The sequence below is a fragment of the Clytia hemisphaerica genome, unplaced genomic scaffold (assembly GCF_902728285.1).
Source record: "Clytia hemisphaerica strain Z4C2 unplaced genomic scaffold, Clytia hemisphaerica genome assembly, whole genome shotgun sequence".
NCBI lineage: Eukaryota > Metazoa > Cnidaria > Hydrozoa > Leptothecata > Clytiidae > Clytia > Clytia hemisphaerica.
In genome coordinates this window covers 605,182-623,684 of record NW_027103598.1, presented here as the reverse complement: position 1 = coordinate 623,684, position 18,503 = coordinate 605,182, and the positions used below count along the sequence as shown (strand labels likewise).

At 36.0% G+C, this 18,503-nt stretch overlaps 1 protein-coding gene across 3 annotated transcripts in view; it reads left to right on the top strand.

Annotated features, from left to right (window-relative positions):
* Window positions 1-15,340, top strand: part of LOC136801926 (ubiquitin carboxyl-terminal hydrolase 36-like) — a 34,999-nt gene extending 19,659 nt beyond the window's left edge. Inside the window, exons 13-18 of one of the 3 annotated variants that reach the window (XM_067058613.1) lie at window positions 6,932-7,089; window positions 7,942-8,004; window positions 8,104-8,743; window positions 9,741-9,842; window positions 10,903-11,111; window positions 14,936-15,340. In XM_067058613.1, the coding sequence (XP_066914714.1) occupies window positions 6,932-7,089; window positions 7,942-8,004; window positions 8,104-8,743; window positions 9,741-9,842; window positions 10,903-11,111; window positions 14,936-15,094 (1,331 nt within the window). In that variant the 3' untranslated portion in view covers window positions 15,095-15,340. Of the gene's footprint in view, window positions 1-6,931; window positions 7,090-7,941; window positions 8,005-8,103; window positions 8,744-9,737; window positions 9,843-10,902; window positions 11,112-14,935 lie in introns of all 3 variants that reach the window. The other 2 variants (XM_067058614.1, XM_067058615.1) reach the window with 2 other exon arrangements.
* The last annotated feature ends 3,163 nt before the right edge of the window (window positions 15,341-18,503 follow it).

The following is an 18,503-nucleotide window of genomic DNA, read 5'->3' as shown; positions in this document are numbered from 1 at the left end:
CAGGGGAAATATAAACGTATTATTCGCTTCGAAATTGCATCTGGAATACTCTGATGAGCCAAGAAATTTGAAGAAAATACTCTACAACCATAATGATTATTCATGGAAGGACTTTTAACAAATTAGTTTTGATCATAGACAAATTAACATATTATTCATTTCGAAATTTTATCTGGAATACTCTGATGAATCGAGAAATTTGAAGAAAAATAAACATGGAAATACTACAAAAACAAATTGGTCTCCATTTAAATAAATTGCTGATAAATTATTACTCTTTTGATGCTTTTTCTTTCACAACGATGAGGTTAGTGGTGCATCGCATCATTAAGTTGCAATTGTGGTAACTTTCACTTCCACTTTCCATCATTTCCATCACAATAACGGTTGTCCAATCAAACCCGTACGTTAATTCTGGTGCAACGATCAAAACATTTCCTTCTTGAAGAAATTTGTACGGATTCTCATTTGCTTTGAAATCGTTTATATTGTTACTGTACGTGTTATTGTACCTCCTCCATTTTTCATTCATCTGATTCAAATCACTAACGTCAATATTCAAAAAACCAGTGACTAAAATTCCACCTTTGGTTAGTGCTCGTGCTTTTTCCATCGCTTCTCTAAAGGTGTCAGCGGGGATCGGTGGGCAACCTGCGGGGAAGTTTTTGAGAGGCATGACGATACCTTCTTTGTACCGATAATTTTTCTCTTCGGCAAATGATTTAATCGATTTCACGATCTCCCTTGAATTGCGAAAATTTTTAGAGAGATCGAGAATAGTGAATTCGTCTTTCCAACGTCCTAAATCGCTTGCACACAAATCTTTCGTCGATGGAACGATCCACAAGTAATCAACCATCTCCATCATTTTCTTTATCAACTCGTGACCAATAACGTCGAACTCGTCACAGAAGACGGCTTTGATACCATGTTGATCAATCTTGTGAAGGATTTGTTCATGTACACGTTCCTTCATCTCCTCCCATTCCTCATCATCAGGCTTAGGATGCTATGTAAAGAAAAGCAAAGATTTTTATGAGTTTTTCGAAAGAGCTCTCAAGAATTTTCCTTTGTTAAATTTTAGTTTTATATATTAAAATTTTCTTTAGTTTTGAAATATCATTTCACTGAGAGTCAGAGTTACTATTCTGTTAGGAGAGAAAAATTTACTTACATCAGTGTTGATCTCCATGACAAATATTCCATGCTTCTCCTCCAATTCAACCTTCATGCGATAGTAAAGCATGCTGTTCCTTCTTTCTCGTAAATATTCAATTCCAAATAAATACATGACTTTCTTTTTGTATTGAGGTTTTTCGTTTATCTGGATTGCTTTATGCTGGAGCAAAATTGTTTTTCCCGCTCCAAACGGCCCACGAATGGACAGTTTGTTGTAGCGGGGATCGTTGCTATTCAGTGCTGCCATTTGTTGATTGGAATAAAATAGGATATTGTCACTCGTCGAAACGTATTCGATGGCGTTTTGGATGTACTCCACCCAGTTTGAGCTGGTTATGGGTGCTACGAGGTCCTTTTTGAAAAGGTGAATCGAAAACACCATAATCTTCAAAAGTTTTTGGACTTGATCGAGTGGACTTGGTTTTTGAGCGGTCTGAATGATTGGGTAATTTTCGAGGATGCTTTCCAGCCATAGTTTGACGTCGGTTTTCATGGAGATGTAATGTTGGGTGGTGACTGAAATGGAACTGTTTTTAACACAAACAGCGGGAAAGAAAGTCCATCCAGGCTCCAGCTGATCTCCCAGTCTTTCCTCAAATAATTGATGGTTCGAATCTAACTGCTCGAAAACTCGATCGTTTTTGAGTTCGCTTTTCATCTCTACGGAAATGATGAGTTTTCTTTGCCATGAGATGATAAAAAAGTCTGCTTCTTTATGCATCTTGTTTCGAACATTTGTCAGAAAATTGACAGATGAAAGAACAACTGTGTCTTGAAGAATGTCATTTTTTAGCGGTACGAGTTGATTATAAAACCAGTGTTCGACATGCTCTCCGAGCTCTGACATCTCCAAACCGAAAAGCCATCGAAGATTCGAATCCTCTGTCTTGTTCTCCTCGATCTTCTGTTTCAACAGCTTCTTGAAATTCTTTTTGAAAAGATATTCGCGTAGAAAGGCTTTAAGCTTTGGCTCTGGTAATGTCGAAGGAAGTTCGTTGATGCACCCTTGAACGAAGTCTCCCAGGTCTGATGTGGTTGTTGGTAGTTTGTCGTGGTCCGTTTTGAACTCGTCAATAACCAAATACATGATTTTGAGGTTCACCATCCATTTGTCAAACGCGTTCTTGTCAATACGATCAGCAACATTTTGTGTCTGCATGAAATGTTCTAATTCCTTCGTCATCCAGTCTCCTGGTGAATCTTTTTTCAAGTTGACCAAAAGTCTTTCAATATCCTTCGTGACTTGATAATCAAGAATAGCAACGGTTGATTTCTTCGTATATTGTTGTGAAACAAACGTTGGAGGTATGAAGACAGCCTCGTGTAAATCGTTCTTGAAAAGTGAAGATTCACCGTATTCTCTTTGAAGGAGGAACATAGCAGCTTTGATCGGGTCATTATTAAACGTTAGGGTGTTCCCCAAATTAAATTGTTTTGCTTGACGCTCCGCTACAGTTTGTTTGTTATTGGTAATCTGCTCGGATAACGATTTCTTTGGAACACATTTTAAAGGATCAATTGGTTTTGGCTCCAACTTCAATAATTTCTGCTCGATAGTTGGGACACCACTGATACCAAGGAAGTTGCTGATACTCGCCATCATGTTTCCCATCTTGTTTCATAAAACCAAGCTCAAAACAAGTTACACATACACACTCACACACATACACTTCTTTATCATTTCTCTCTTAATCGTTGACCGCATCTATTTATATTGACTTTTTTGTTGACTTTGCATTGACGTGAAAATGATAGTACTTAGCTAGAGATTGTGTTTATCCTACGCAAAGAAGGTTTTCTTTATAAGAATAAGCAAAATGATAGTATTTAGCTAGAGATTGTGTTTATCCTACGCAAAGAAGGTTTTCTTTATAAGAATAAGCAAAATGATAGTATTTAGCTAGAGATTGTGTTTATCCTACGCAAAGAAGGTTTTCTTTATAAGAATAAGCAAAATGATAGTATTTAGCTAGAGATTGTGTTTATCCTACGCAAAGAAGGTTTTCTTTATAAGAATAAGCAAAATGATAGTATTTAGCTAGAGATTGTGTTTATCCTACGCAAAGAAGGTTTTCTTTATAAGAATAAGCAAAATGATAGTACTTAACTAGAGATTGTGTTTATCCTACGCAAAGAAGGTTTTCTTATAAGAATAAGCAAAATGATAGTACTTAACTAGAGGTCGTGCTTATATGTTACACAAAGAAGGTTTTTTTTATAAGAATAAACACAATAGTTATCAGAAATATTGCTTGAAAATAGAACATGACGCATAAATTGTTTAGATGAAAGAGAGAAAGAGACTACTTAGAATTTAATCCTGTTTTCATAAAGGGGAAAGAGTTGTTTCGAAACTGAACAAATATAGTTATTGCTATCTGTCACTCCATGTAGAAATTGTCTTCTGACACGCAAACCTAAAACCCTGAACGTTGGTATAATTTTCATTATCTGGAAGGTTTACATTACGGAATTTCGCCAGACCGAGCCAAGATTTTGCAGTAAGAGGCTTGAACCCTAGCGCAAGGGCCACTGAACCCGACTGGGGATACGGCACATCATAGGCCGACTATCTTTCCTCTCCGATGGGAAATTGACCCACTTCTTTTGAGCTTCAGCGTGAGCAGCCGCCATCGGAACATCGGATAATAGATTTTGATAAATTTTACCATCAAAATGAACAGACTTAATTTGCTGCAAACGCTTTGTTGGAACTAAAAACAGGTCGAAAGAAAAAGGCGAAGTTGAACATCAAAAGTAAAACAAAGTCGACCTTTACGCCGATCTTAATCATAAATTCTAAACGATTGAACATTCTAAACGCCTGAATATCTTGGCGAAAAAAAATCAAGATCCTTCACTTATCGGCAGATTTGCATATCATAATCGGTAATAACACGCTATGAAAAAAGAAGCCCGTTTTGAGTATGTCGAATGAAGCCCGTTTTGAGTATGTCGAATGAAGCCTTCCTTTGGTTAGACTTCAATAATAAAGCGAAATGAAACACAATTTGTTCCTTTAACAACACCGAGGCTTGATAATGCCAAAAATAAGAAAAATTTCATTACCATTAATGTGTTGGATTTTTTTTAAAGGGTAAAAATGGAGGGCGAGAAAAAAAAGATATCAGAATCACCCTCGAAAAGATGACAAATTTTTACAGGCATCTGTGAAAAAAGTGAATTCTTCTGTAGCATCGGAGCAGAGCCACATTATTGCATTTCAATTTGCATTTTCGGTTTCAGTGGTTTTCACTTAGTGTGAATCATAGAAATTCTGGTTTCATTTTTTATAAGGAATGCATTTTTTCTTCTAAAAGTCTCCTACAAGATGTTTGTTTTCTTAGTCTCTAATGTGACGGTCAAAACAAATAAAGCACGTTAAGACGTGATACAATTAAATATTTCCTTTAGACTGTAATTTTCCCTTTAGACTTTAATTCTCCCTTTAGACTTTAATTCTCCCTTTAGACTGTAATCCTTCCTTTAGACTGTAATTTTCTCTTTAGACTGTAATCCTCCCTTTAGACTGTAATTTTCTCTTTAGACTGTAATCCTCCCTTTAGACTGTAATCCTTCCTTTAGACTGTAATTTTCTCTTTAGACTGTAATCCTCCCTTTAGACTGTAATTTTCTCTTTAGACTGTAATTCTCCCTTTAGACTGTAATTTTCCCTTTAGACTGTAATCCTTCCTTTAAACTATAATTTTCTCTTTAGACTGTAATTCTCCCTTTAGACTGTAATTCTCCCTTTATACTGTAATTCTCCCTTTATACTGTAATTTTCCCTTTAGACTGTAATTCTCCCTTTAGACTGTAATTCTCCCTTTATACTGTAATTCTCCCTTTAGACTGTGTTTTCTCCCTTTAGACTGTCTCTGTAATTCCTTTAGACTGTAATTCTCCCTTTGACTGTAATTTTCTTTAGACTGTAATCCTCCCTTAGAGACTGACTGTAATTCTTAGACCTTCCTTAGACTTTAGACTGTAATTTCCCTTTAGACTGTAATTCTCCCTTTAGACTGTTTTTAACTGTTTTTTAGACGTAATTTCCCTTTTTTAGACTGTAATTCTCCCTTTAGACTGTAATAACTGTAATTTTCCCTTAGACCTTTAGATGTAATTCTCCCTTAGACTGTTTTTTAGACTGTATTCTCCCTTTAGACTGCCTTTAGACTGTTTCCCTTTAGACTGTAATTTTCCCTTTAGACTGTAATTTTCAGACTCCTTTAGGACTGTAATTCTCCCTTTAGACTGACTGTAATCCCTTTAGACTGTAATTTTCCCTTCTCTTTAGACTGTAATTCTCCCTTAGACTGTATTTCCCTTTAGACTGTAATTCCCTTTTAGACTGTAATTTCTTTAGACTGTCTCCTTTTAGACTGTAATTTTTTCTGTAATTTAGACTGTAATTTTCCCTTTTATACTGTAATTCTCCCTTTAGACTGTAATTTGTAATTTTCTAGACGTAATTTCCCTCCCTTTTAGACTGTAATTCTTTTCCCTTTAGACTGTAATTTCCCTTTAGACTAATTTTTTAGACTGAATTTTCCTTTTCTTGTATTTTAACTGTAATTTTCTTCTCCCTTTAGACTTTTCCCTTTTAGACTGTAATTCTCTTTAGACTTCTCTTTAGACTGTATCCTCCCTTTAGGACTGTAATTTCCCTTTAGACTAAGTACTATTTGCAAACTAGGAGAAATGCGTGTATTTCGCTTAAATAGGATGATTTATCCTAAATAAGATAAAATCGATAGCTTATAGTTAGGAGAAATAGCAGAAAAAGTTGATTTCTGAACAAATTCAGAGATCCGCGTCAGCTTTGCATAAATTTAAGAAATTTGGAGCCAGTATAGTATGCTTGTGAAGTCTGATCCATCAGTCAACGTGCGTTCAGAAGTTATTCAACTTTTGACAAACTTCAGATTTTATGCATCAAACTCTCTTAGTAAAAACTTTGCTCGTAACGATGTTTTGAAGAAATAAAAACTTAGATATAAATAAACTTATCCTATTGTAGTAGACACATTTGCCCAATTTACGTTTGTGTGGTTTGTGTCAAGGAGAATGAACACTTTCTCGTCCTTCGACACTTTTCTGACTTTTCATTCACGCTCATATTTTTCATACGGCAAAGCGTGTAACAAAAGCATTATTTCTCCTAATTTGTATATTTTATCCAAAATAGGATAAATGTTTTATATTTTTTCACTCCGCGCTGATAAGAAGCTAACATTTGGCCTAACATGATCTTCTTTATGAGTATAATTGATTTAGAGAGTTAAAAAGACGCGGATCTCTGAAGTTGTTCAGAAAATCAACTTTTTCTTCTATTTCTCCTAACTAAGCTATCGATTTTATCTTATTTAGGATAATTCATCCTATTTAAGCGAAATACCCGCATTTCTCCTAATTTGCAATAGTACTCGACTGATAATTCTCCCTTTAGACTGCGATTTTCCATTTAGACTGTAATTCTCCAGCTTTAGACTGCGATTTTCCTTTTAGACTGTAATTTTCCCTTTAGACTGCAATTTTCTCTTTAGACTGCAATTCTCCCTTTAGACTGTAATCCTCCCTTTAGACTGTAATTTTCTCTTTAGACTGTAATCCTCCCTTTAGACTGTAATTTTCCCTTTAGACTGTAATTCTCCCTTTAGACTGCGATTTTCCATTTAGACTGTAATTCTTTATTAAAAGCTCCGCACAAGGAGTTTCTAATACTACTATCAATCAAATCTTTCCCCTTTAGAGCCCTCTTCATCAACTTTATCGACACAAAACAAAACACAAAACGGAGAAGAAATCCTCTCCTCGAGATCTCAACAATCACCCAATGTGACGTCATTATCGCCAAGGAAAAGTCCCAAAAGACAGTCCCTTCAAGATGAAGTTACTGATCGATCAGAGGTATTTTTATTCGTCAGTATTGCTCGTCAAATCATTTTTATAGCCGCCTATCAATCAACCTTTAGTGGTCCGATCGGCTTGCAAAGGTTTTCAAATATGTGCGTTAATTCTCCGGGTTCCGTTACTCGGAAGGTCTCAAGAGTGACGTCACGTTGATGGAGAATATCCTGTGCTAGTCATGTGATACGTTTGACCATATGCAATCAGTTCCAAAATACTTGGCACAAAAGGGAAATTCCCCACGAAATTTGATAACCACAAACAATTTGGAAGCGTTCTAAATTAGGTTGGAAGGGTACAGTTTCAACTCTGAGTTTTAACACTAGACTTCCTAGGGCCTGAGGATCCAAAAGTTCAAAAATGGTCCGGTAGGGCTTGAAATTTAGCCTAGAAACCAATAAATCCCTCCCAGATTGAAATATTCGATGAAATCAAGTTGAAGGCCCGAAATTGACATTCTCGCTCGAACTTCAATTTTCAAAAGGTGGTAAAATAGCCAAAATTGTGGCACTGATTGTGGATATGCTAATTTTTTCGTGTTTTCGGTGGTTTTAAGAAGTTATTATTGATGGTCATTTTCCGTAAGATACCGAGTTTATGTATGCTGTGTTATCTGCAACGGAGACGGTTAGTTTATGAATTGTCTATATCCTGACTGACTGAGGATGATGTTAAGTTAGAACTTTAACCCTCCTTGATATTGCGGGTTGTTCCAAATCTTCTCAGTCACACCTCCTCCTGCAAAAGGACAGAAACATAAACGCACTTATCTCTCTGCCAGTTAGAACATTTTTAGGTGATTTTTTTATGGATGAAAAACTCTTTCAACGAGGAAATATTTCCATTCCATAGGCGACCAGCACGACACCAATGCAATCGTCTGCCAGTGAATGGAACGTCTCCACTAACGATAAGGTGAGATGATCTTTCTTCGGTACAAACCGAACTAACTTTTCTTGGCCCTCATGGTTAACTTATTTGAGTTCAATTTTTAATGTTTTTTTCTCCCAAAAGATTTCGATTTACGAGAAGAAAGCGAAGAAGAAAAAGAAGAAACGAAAACGACATCATGCTGACTCAGCAGAATCCTCCCCAGTCTCCTCCCAAGACCACCTTCATGACGTCACTGTTGACAACGAACATAGCAACAAGAAACGTCACGTTTCCACCGAAAGTGACTTATCATCGTTGACGACAATCAACCAATCTCGTCATCGAAAACGTTCCCATGACAACAGCAACGACGAAGATGCAGAAATGCCGTCACAGAAAAAGAAGAAGAAAAAGAAGCGCCATCTTGATGACGTCAACGATGACAACGATGAAGTCATTTTGTCACCGGCAAAGAAGAAAAAGAAGAAAAAGCATAAGAAAAGGAAACATCTTGACAACGAGGAAGAGAGTAACCATGACTACCAAACTAAAGAGGATCAAACTATCAGCGAACGGCCGCACTCGGTTTACAACATAGAGAAGCACCAAAAAACGAAAGTAGCGACGGCAGATCAAATCGAAGAAACAGTCGAACACAAAAAGAAGAAAAAGAAGAAACATCATAATCGGGAAAATCGGGATTATGAATCGGATTATACGGAAGAACAGGAAGAGAAACCGGTGAAGGAAAAAGCAGTTCAACCTCCAAATCATAAGAAAGGTATTTATTTTGATGAAATATGTCGCTCTTTTTTATGGTTTGACAGAAACCTTTGAGAAGATGAGCTTGGTCGGTTTTAGTTTATGTCTTGCAAATTAAAACGGTTTTTTTTTTGTTGGATGGGAACAGTTGTGTAAATCATGCGGTTGACAGGTTTTAAGAATTTTTGATTGACCCATTTTGTAGAAAGTTGATTTCACTTTTTTTTAATGTTGACATAATGATTATCGAGTGAAAAAAGGCCAAAAGTTAGTATGGGCAAGACTTTTTGAATTTCTGCTCACGACTTTTCACCCCTCATTGTATCAATTTGGGATCTCTCTTTTATTTAAATTGGTCTTGAGCCTTGTTGAAGAACATTCTCAGATATTACCTTAAGTGAACTTATTTTCGTGGTGTGAGGGTACTAGATTGCCGCCTATACTAGACGTCACCCGCGTTTTTTTTACGCAATTAACGTCTATTCCACTTTGCAACTTTTTCGAATGTTTTGAGCCCGGGATTTCGGGCTCTAAACATTCGATTTTTTGACGTCACTTTTAACTTTCGAAGCTCCTGCAGTAGCAAAATAATCGAATTTGCGTCAAAGCACTTGAAAGGCTTCTATTTTTCGAAAATCGTCAAAGTAGAACTCACTAAGAAACGAGATAAAAAATCCCGGTTTTAGTGAGGTGCTCGCTAACTAAATTGGTGCATTTTGCGGAACTAATTCTTGCGGTTGATACCCGTTCTTTTGCCGGAATTGTTTCATATTCCTAGGGGTTTTTTGGAATTTTTAGTAAAAATTTCGCGGGACTAATTTTCGCGGTAGACACCCAAAAACGCGAGTTTAGTTCCCGCGAAAATGAGTTCTCGCGAAAATTAGTTCCCGTAAGGATGGTATCCACTTTCACGCGAACCTTTTTTGCCTAAAGAAAAGATTACGTCATAAAAAAGTTTCGCGCGAAAGTGGAGACTGGCCTTTAAGGAATACTTTTACAAACTCTTCATCTAGCAGTACCGGTCCACACTTGGGATGAAGAAAAGAAGAATGTCAACACGTGGGATGGTTCCATCAAATCAAAAACCATCGATCAACTCATCACCAACAACTCTAAAGGTAAGCCGTTTCCAGTTTCATTTTGGGAACACAATTATCATACAGTTAGCGCTCTCTATTTCGATGTTCTACTTTGATACGCTCCATCATTCGATAATAGCGAGTTTATGTATTCGAGATAAATCGAAGGGGACGGTATAAAGCAAAGTTGACATGTCTCCAAAATCACCGTCCACTTTGCTCGACGACGGTAAAAACTCCAAAATACCGTCGTCTGTTTAGGTGAGCAAAGGCGATATAGAGCCGTACATCAACTTTCGACTTTGTTTGTATCATTTTACTTACCGTCGCCCTCGATATCCTCAGACACATAAACTCGGTAATATTGAAAAACGCCGTCAACAATAAAATCTCGTAAATAGCGCTCCCCTTTTTCGATGAAAATCTAATTTCTCTCCCTGATGATTGAAGCGTCAACTGTAATTTTAATTTTATCGTTTTTTTGATTAGCTTCATTACTCGTCTCAATATCCTAGTTCTGACCGAATCGCATCCTTGCTATACCAATGGACTGTAGCAATCCAGGACCAGCAATCAGTCTCTGGTTGTCCTTATTTATTTTCTTTGTTAAGCTTCGCCCACTTACTTGTGCCCCACCTGAAGCTACAAGTCGTTAGGTTGCGCAGCCTGTATAGATTAAATCATTACTGTAATTAATGACTGGTTTTCGAACGTCTAGATGGTAGTAGTGTATATGTGAAGAAATACACGAATTTCCTATTAGCAGATTCATGTAAAAAAGTCGCGAAAAAACCTCGAGTAAAGATCTGATTGACTGAAAATTGCACACAAAAGCATTTTTTTTCAGAATGTCCAGAGTATGAGGTAATCTTTGCATGTTAGAGCTTTACTCGACGTTTTTTCGTGACTTTTTTATATGAATCTGCTAATAGGAAATACGTGTATTGCAAGCAAAATATTTATAAGAGTCACGCACTCTCGATTCACAAATCACAAGTAAAGATAGAAAATAACGAATCCAGCCACAGGCCCCAACCAACTAACGGTAACCGTGATGGCTCAATAAGGTCTACTAATCTCTTTCGTTCTCATGTTACAGTGAGCTCATGGGATGGAGAGCAAGATCATTCTGATTTGTACTCCTTGAAAAACCAACACGAAGGAGAGCGCAAACAAGACGACTGGGACGAGGATTACGATGCGGGGAAAACGAAGAAAGTGAAAAAACAAGCAAAGGAGGAGAGTGGTTGGAAAAAAGACAAAGGAAATGCTTTTCAAAAATTACAAGACTACAGAAATTTTTCAAAGGTGATTTTCTGTTCTAAGTTACTTGAAAACGAGAAAGAGTTTTAATACATGGCTCATAATTATCACTCATTTTGTTGGCTCATAATTACTACTGATTATGCAACTTTGTTGTTTTGGTCCTTAGCTCTATCTACACTTTACTCCCTATACTTGATATGCGTAAACCAAGATCGCGCTTTTTCTAACTGAAGCACTCGAAAAAAGCCGGATTTTGAACATCGCGTTCCGATTTTTACCGTACATACCTATAACAATCCAAAAGTCCCCTTATCAATCAAACGCTTTTTCCGAGCTCTGATTGGTTTTTTTAGCTCAATTACATCATAATTTTGAGATTCAACCAATCAGATCGATTTGATTGTTGAAGGGGCTTCTATATGGCTTTTTGGACCTACCCCGGTGGGGTGGAGGTCCTATAAATTAACCTTGTTTCGTTCGTTCGTCCGTCCGTTCGTCCGTTCGTCTGTTACCAACTTTTCTCAGGATTGAATCATAGGAATCTTTTGATTTTTGGTACAAAGGTGCAAAATGGTGTTGGCCAAAATGTGACGGAGCCCGATTTTCGAAAAAAAAATTTTGGGGGTAAATTTGGGCCAAAAAACGGCTAAAAAACGGGTTTTTTGGACTTTGTGGAAAATTGGATCATTAATTTTTTCTGATTTTTTGCATGAAAGTAGGGTACCATCATAGGTAAAAGATGGCTCAAGCAGATTTTTGCAAAAAAATTTTGTTGGCTCAAAAAACGCATGTTTATCTATAAGAATCACTATTAACCCTTTCAGTCCCAGAGTTTTCACAGCTACTTTCCCAGAGCCGTAAAATGAGTTTTTGAATGCATTTACTCATGCTTCAATATCTCTGGAATCACTAAACCTAGTCCTCTCATATTTTCACCCTTTTTCACTTATAGTATGAGGATCATTTTGATAGAAAAAAAATTTCAAAATGACGTCATCAGCGTGTCACATGACCAGAGAAAGGCAAATTTTTTTTTGAAAAACGCAATTTTTTGCCATTCAATGGTAATTTTTTTTATGAAAAAATGATTTAAACCCATTCATTCTTCTGATAATTGTTTAGCACAACAGTATCTACTAACTGAAAAAAGAATTGTTTGATTAGCCCTCATAGAAAAATCATAATGATTGATAGAAGTTGTAAAAAATCCCATTTTTGGCCTTACAGATTTTGCTTGCAAAAATTTTTGTAAATACTTTTGTAAACAAAACTTCTTACTCGAACAAGCTTTTTTCACGCGGTCTTTTGCACACGACGCGCTATCTTATCTTCTTTGAAAGCTGTTTAAAGACATCTCTTTATTTCCCGCCAAAACATCACAATTTAAAAAATAAATCAGGGACCGCTATGCAGTCCTCTGGGAAAAAACGACGGGTCCAAAGGGACCGCAGTGCGGTCGCGTGGGACTGAAAGGGTTAATAAGCATAGATCAATGTTTTTAGCCATATTATTATTATTATTTTCATTAGTTTTTTTTTTAAGATGGAAATGTCACGGTGGAGGGATTGAGTTTTCTAAAAACACGTATTATTTTTTTGGCTGAAAAACGAATCTTTATCTATAAGAATCACTATTTATAAGCATAGATCAATGTTCTTAGCCAAATTATTATTTCATTAATATTTTTTCTAAACAAAGAAAATGTCACCTTAGAGCGCAATGGTTTGAGTTTTCTAAAAACACTTATTATTTTTTTGGCTGAAACCGAATCTTTATCTATAAGAATCACTATTTATAAGCATAGATCGATGTTCTTAGCCCAAATTATTATTTTATTATTATTATTATTTCTAAAAGGAGAAAATGTCACGGTAGAGTGCGATGGTTTGAGTTTTCTGTAAACCTTATTTATTAAGCTGTGCATTTTTCTGATAGTGGATTGTTTTTATAAAGAAAAGCGTTTATTACCTTTTTTTATTTCTTTTTCAAAAGTATTTTTCAATTGTGTTGATAGTTTCTCCCAATAGATATGCTTTCATTTTTCTTTATTTTTTTGTATTTTGACCAGTTATGTCTTATGTGTTTCATTGTTTCAATGTTCTTTGATTAGTTTGATAACCAGGTAGGTCCATAAAAGTATCACTTGTTTTTCGGGTATTTCAGTTAGAAAATAGCCTTTAATAACATAGAATTGGAGAATTGGAAAGAACATTGAGCCCTACACTAGGACTATTGGTTTACAGAAGGTTAGCTTGGCCGACTTTCTGCCCTGTCTATTCTAATTGTTAGAGTAGGCAGAAGTTCGGCAAAAGGTTGACAGCTAAAAGTCATTGCTTGGAAAAGATTGAAAGAAGTCATTGCATTGACGTCAAAAAAGGTCTATGCATTGACTTTAGACAGCCCACTTTATGCCCACTTTAGTTCACAATTAGAATAGGACTAGCCGTCACCCGGCGTCGCACCCGCCGAGTAGAGTGTTGTTGAACACATCAAAAGCCCTTTGGATGGTGGGGGAGTATAAAAAGATCTGATTTGTATATTGTAAGCCGAAAAAACGAAATATTACCACTTATCAATAATCGAAGCTTGAAAAATCGCATATTTTATGTTTGGTGACGTCATTTTGGCCCTAAGTGACGTCATCGAAAGGGTAATCAACTTTTTACTTCACTGAAATCAATTTGTCATTTAACCAAAATATTCTCTTGATGATTTCCGATCCAATGAGGGGTCAATCATTGCTTAAATCGTTCTCAAACTCGAGATATTATATTTTTCCGTTTTTAATGACGTCATCGGACCCAAAAAGCCTCAATTTAAATATATTTATTTTTGAAAGTTTATATATACCCACTATTACCCCTCCCAACTTATTCTCCATTTAATTTCCGATCAAATGAGGGGTCAACGACTTCCCAGCTCCTATCCAATCTCGAGATATAGCACTTTTCCTGTTTTGATGACGTCATCAACTGAAAACGCCTGAAAATTCAGCCAAATTTCAAAGTCACACTCAAGTCTCAAAACCCCTCCCATCTTATTCTCCATAAAACTCTCGATCCAATGAGGGGTCACCGACCTCCCAACTCCTTTTCAAACTCGAGATATCGCATTTTGAAGTTTTTCCCAAATCTGTGACGTCATTGGGTCCCTTTACCCCTAATGTTGTCAACAGTCAATTCGCGAATTTCGGAATTTTTGCGGTCAACGGGTAGCTTATGCCCCAAGGGTCCCAAAAAACCCAAAAACGTCAATTATTTTCACGGGAAAGTGGGTTTTTAAATTTGCGAAAGATTTGCACTGCAACGACTTCTTAAAAAATCGCTAATTTTCACACTCTTCCCCTGACCACTTTCGCTTTCGTTTTCAACCACCCACCCAACCATTCAACCAAAAAATCGGTCACGTAATTCTCGAACCCCCATCTCAAAAATCCATAATGGCTTCCCCACGGCTCATAGAAAATTAGACTTTTAGTATATAGAAGGGTAAAAAGTGGGCCGTCTAAACTAGAGATAAGCTTCCAATGCAATAAACAGTCAATTCCATATATGTCCCATTCCCCAGCGGTTTGCGGGAATGCGTGAATGGGCTTCGGTTGCACGAATGGGTGAAAATTGAAAAAAAATATGCGTGAATGCGTGAATCCGCGCTATTTTTTGCGTGAATACGTAAATTTTCTCTTTGTCCGTTGATTTCGTGCAAGTTTCCCAATTTTCAAATGTTTCCCCGATTTTTCCCGAAAAATTTTCCGATTTTCTGAAAAATCGGGTTTGCGTGAGATTCGAGAAAAAATTTGCGTGCTTGCGTGAATTGAGGATTCGCTGGAGGGGTCTCATATATAATATTCTCTTTCTTCCCTACAGGACAACAAAGCTCATTTTCGGCATAAAAATCACCATGGAGACCGTCGCCATAGTTTCCATCACCATGGACACAAGAAACATAATGGCGGACATTCACATCATAATGGAAACAAGGGTCATCACTCATCTTCTTCCAAACACAACAAAACATTTAGTTAAGCAAAGTTTTTGAAGCAATACATTGTTTTCTGATGAGCTAAACCAGGGCTGCTTGATCTTCATTTTCAATCCTTTTCGAATTTTTTTTTAAATGTGAAAATTATGTGGAATGATATTCCTGGTTTCTTTTCAAAGAGCACAAAAGCGCTATCTAGTTGAAAATAAATAAATCTAAAGTTACTTCGTCTCTGCTGCAGATTATTTTGAAACTGAACTTTATGAACAAATCAGTCACTTTGTCTAAATAATTACCTACACCAAGAGTCTACAACCCCAGTCTACAATACGGAAATACCCCTGAGTCTCCCTGGCTTAATCATCAATAAAATTTGTTTATTCAATAAAAATATTCCAATAAAATGAAAAATTACTTTTTCGCATACCTATACCTATGTAAAATGAAAATTTAATTTTTTCAATGACCGTTTCTATAATAACCCCTTTTTTATAATCACAATTTTATAAGAACGCGAGTCCAAATTATGATGAAAAACATATTATAATTTGAGTTGCTTTTCTCTTACATATTGGTAGCTTCTCAAGAACAGTTTTAATGACATTCCGTACTCTTAGGTTCCAAATAAACGGGGGGGGGGGGCTGGAATTTTTCTAGAGTTTAGTAACGGGGGGACCTAATTGTCGGGGGGGTTGGAAAAGTTCGAAATTTTAATAACGGGGGGGCCCTTTTCGGGGGGGGGTGGAAATAATATTCTAAAAACCCAAAATAAGTTAAGTATAATATAGACTAAAATCAGGCTATTCAGAGCAAAATAAGGGGCTTTCTCTTTGACAGCTGAAAATATTCTTAAAAATTAATAAACGGGGGGTCCTAATAAGGTCCGGGGGGTTGGAAAATTTCCGAAAAATTAACAAGCGGTGGGGGCGTTTATTTGGGACCTAAGAGTACATTCAAGCATGTTATTCTTGAGAAAAACGAGAACAATCGAGCCTCGTGTTCTTATAGAAATGTTGTTTGCAAAAAGGAACTGTTTTTTTTAAATACTTTCTACTATACTCATTTTTGGGTTTTTGGACCTACCGGGAGGTCCTTTAATTTGACCGTTGTCCGTTCGTCTGTTACAAGCTTTTCTCGGGATTGGCTCATTAGTTTTTTTTAATTTTTTGCACAATGATACAAAATGGCAATGCCTGAAAAGTGACGGAGCCCGATTTTTGAAAAAACATTTTTGGGGGCAAATTTGGGCCAAAAACTACCTAAAAATAAGGTTTTTTGGACTTTGTGCAAAATCGCTTCATTAGTTTTTCCTGATTTTTGGCAGAAAGATAGAGTGCAAGGTACCCTAAAATGTGACTGAAGTAATTTTTCTCGGAAAATTTTTTTTCGTCGTCAAATACGGATTTTCGATTTTGTGGGGAAATTACCTTTTACCATTTTCCTGTTAGCAGCTTTTCTCGGGATTGGCTCATTAGTTGTTTTTAATTTTTGCACAATGATACAAAATAGCAATGCCTAAAAAGTGACGGAGCCCGATTTTGAAAAAAGAATTTGGGGTAAATTTGGGCAAAAAACTACCTAAAAATAAGGTTTTTTGGACTTGGTGCAAAATTGTTTAATTAGTTTTTCCTGATTTTTGTCAGAAAGATAGAGTGCAATGTACCTTAAAATGTGGTTGAAGTAATTTTTCTCGGAAAATTTTTTTTCGTCATAATATTTTCAAAAAAAGACGACCAAGTTACACAATGATAAAAGAAAATAAATAAGACGTTTTTGCATTGTTCTAAAACTTATCGTGTTTGCTCAATACCAATAGTAAAATGTAGAATACCTACTTTTATCTGATTTTGATCAACAGGTAGGTCCATTCAGCATGTTGCTTGTTATTTTTGAAATTTATACCAATTAATAACTTTCGGGTTTTGATTTGAAAAACACACAAGTCTGTTCCAAAAGAGTTGGCAACCTAATGTCTCGTTGTAAAGATAATTTTGAGTGTATTTTAATGTAAGCTTCCAATCATAAAAAGTAAAAATGAAGAATAAACAAAGTGCAGATTTCTCAACTTTTTTCTGAATTCTTACTTAATCTTAAGGGAAGAAATTTTCGGGGAATTTAATTTAGATTAACCATAAATAAAAGAAGTTACTAAAGGCTCATTTTGACTATTTTTGGCCGATTTTTAACTTTTTTGGAGGGCTTTATAAAATAATGGTTTTTAATTTCTTCTTAGGTTTTCTACTTTAAAGTTTTTCACAAATTTTTGAGATTTTCTTTATTGCACTCTCAATTATCTTTCGAATGAATTATTATCTTTAAAATCATGTTTGTTTCCCTCAAAAGCAAAGTCTTCAAAGCTAATTTTTTTGGAACGGATTTTGAAATTTGAATATAGATGTATCATGGTTTATTAGCATTCCTACGTTAGCGTCAGTTGTCAATAATAGTAATAATAGTCACCGGGGCTCAAAGGGTTCTAGCAATCTTTTCTCAGGTGTCTTATGAACGGGGCTATAGAGTAAAACCTGGCTATTTAGAGCAAAATGAGGAAATCTTTTTTTGACAGCTGAGAATATTTTCAAAGATTATTAAACGGGGGGCCCTAATAAGTTCCGGGGGGTTGAAAAAATCGAGAAAAAAATAATAAGCGGGGGGGGGGGTATTAGACATCAAAGAGTAAAGTGAAAGTGAAAGTGAATGTTTCGAGTTCGTCTACCGTCAACCTACTACAGTGTGGTATTTCACTCTCTTGGTTTCAGTTTGTTTTTGTATAAATCAATTTTTGACGAAATATATTTTACATCAAATAAAGAATTTTGTTTCTTTTCATTGCTGGGAACTTGAATCTACTTTAATCGGATTAAAAAAAATATCGCGAGATTTTCTGCATTTAATTTTGCGAGTCAGAGTTTTGAAAATTTTCTCGTGGATTTAATTTCGTGAATAAGCCTGAAAATAACTGAAAATAGTAATTTTTTGCAACAAATGGAGACTTTAGACTGTATTTTCCGCCAAAAATGTGATTTTAAAAATTTCGTGGTGGATTTAATTTCCCGAGTCAGGAATCTCACGCGTTTTCGCGAAAATGGCAAATATTCGCAAAATCGTGAAAGTTAATCCGATTAAAGTAACAAACTTGGTTCTTGAATAAGTCAGATTTTTCTTCTGTTTCAAGGTCCACTTTATTCCAGTGTTTTCCTCTTCATTTGTTTACTCAGTATGGTAATTTTATGTGTACGTAGGACGTTTTTTGGGAGCGAATTCACACAGGAGAGATTGTTAAACATAAGAGTTTGGTACAGGCTAAAGTAAACTTGTTTTAATGAACGTCAAATGAACACAATTAGGATGTTATTCCGGTTACGGACAATTTTCAACAAGCTTTTACAGTAAACCGCCCAATTCGTTAACAACATTTTCTCCCGCCAACGCCCTTGACCTTCCCCGATTAAT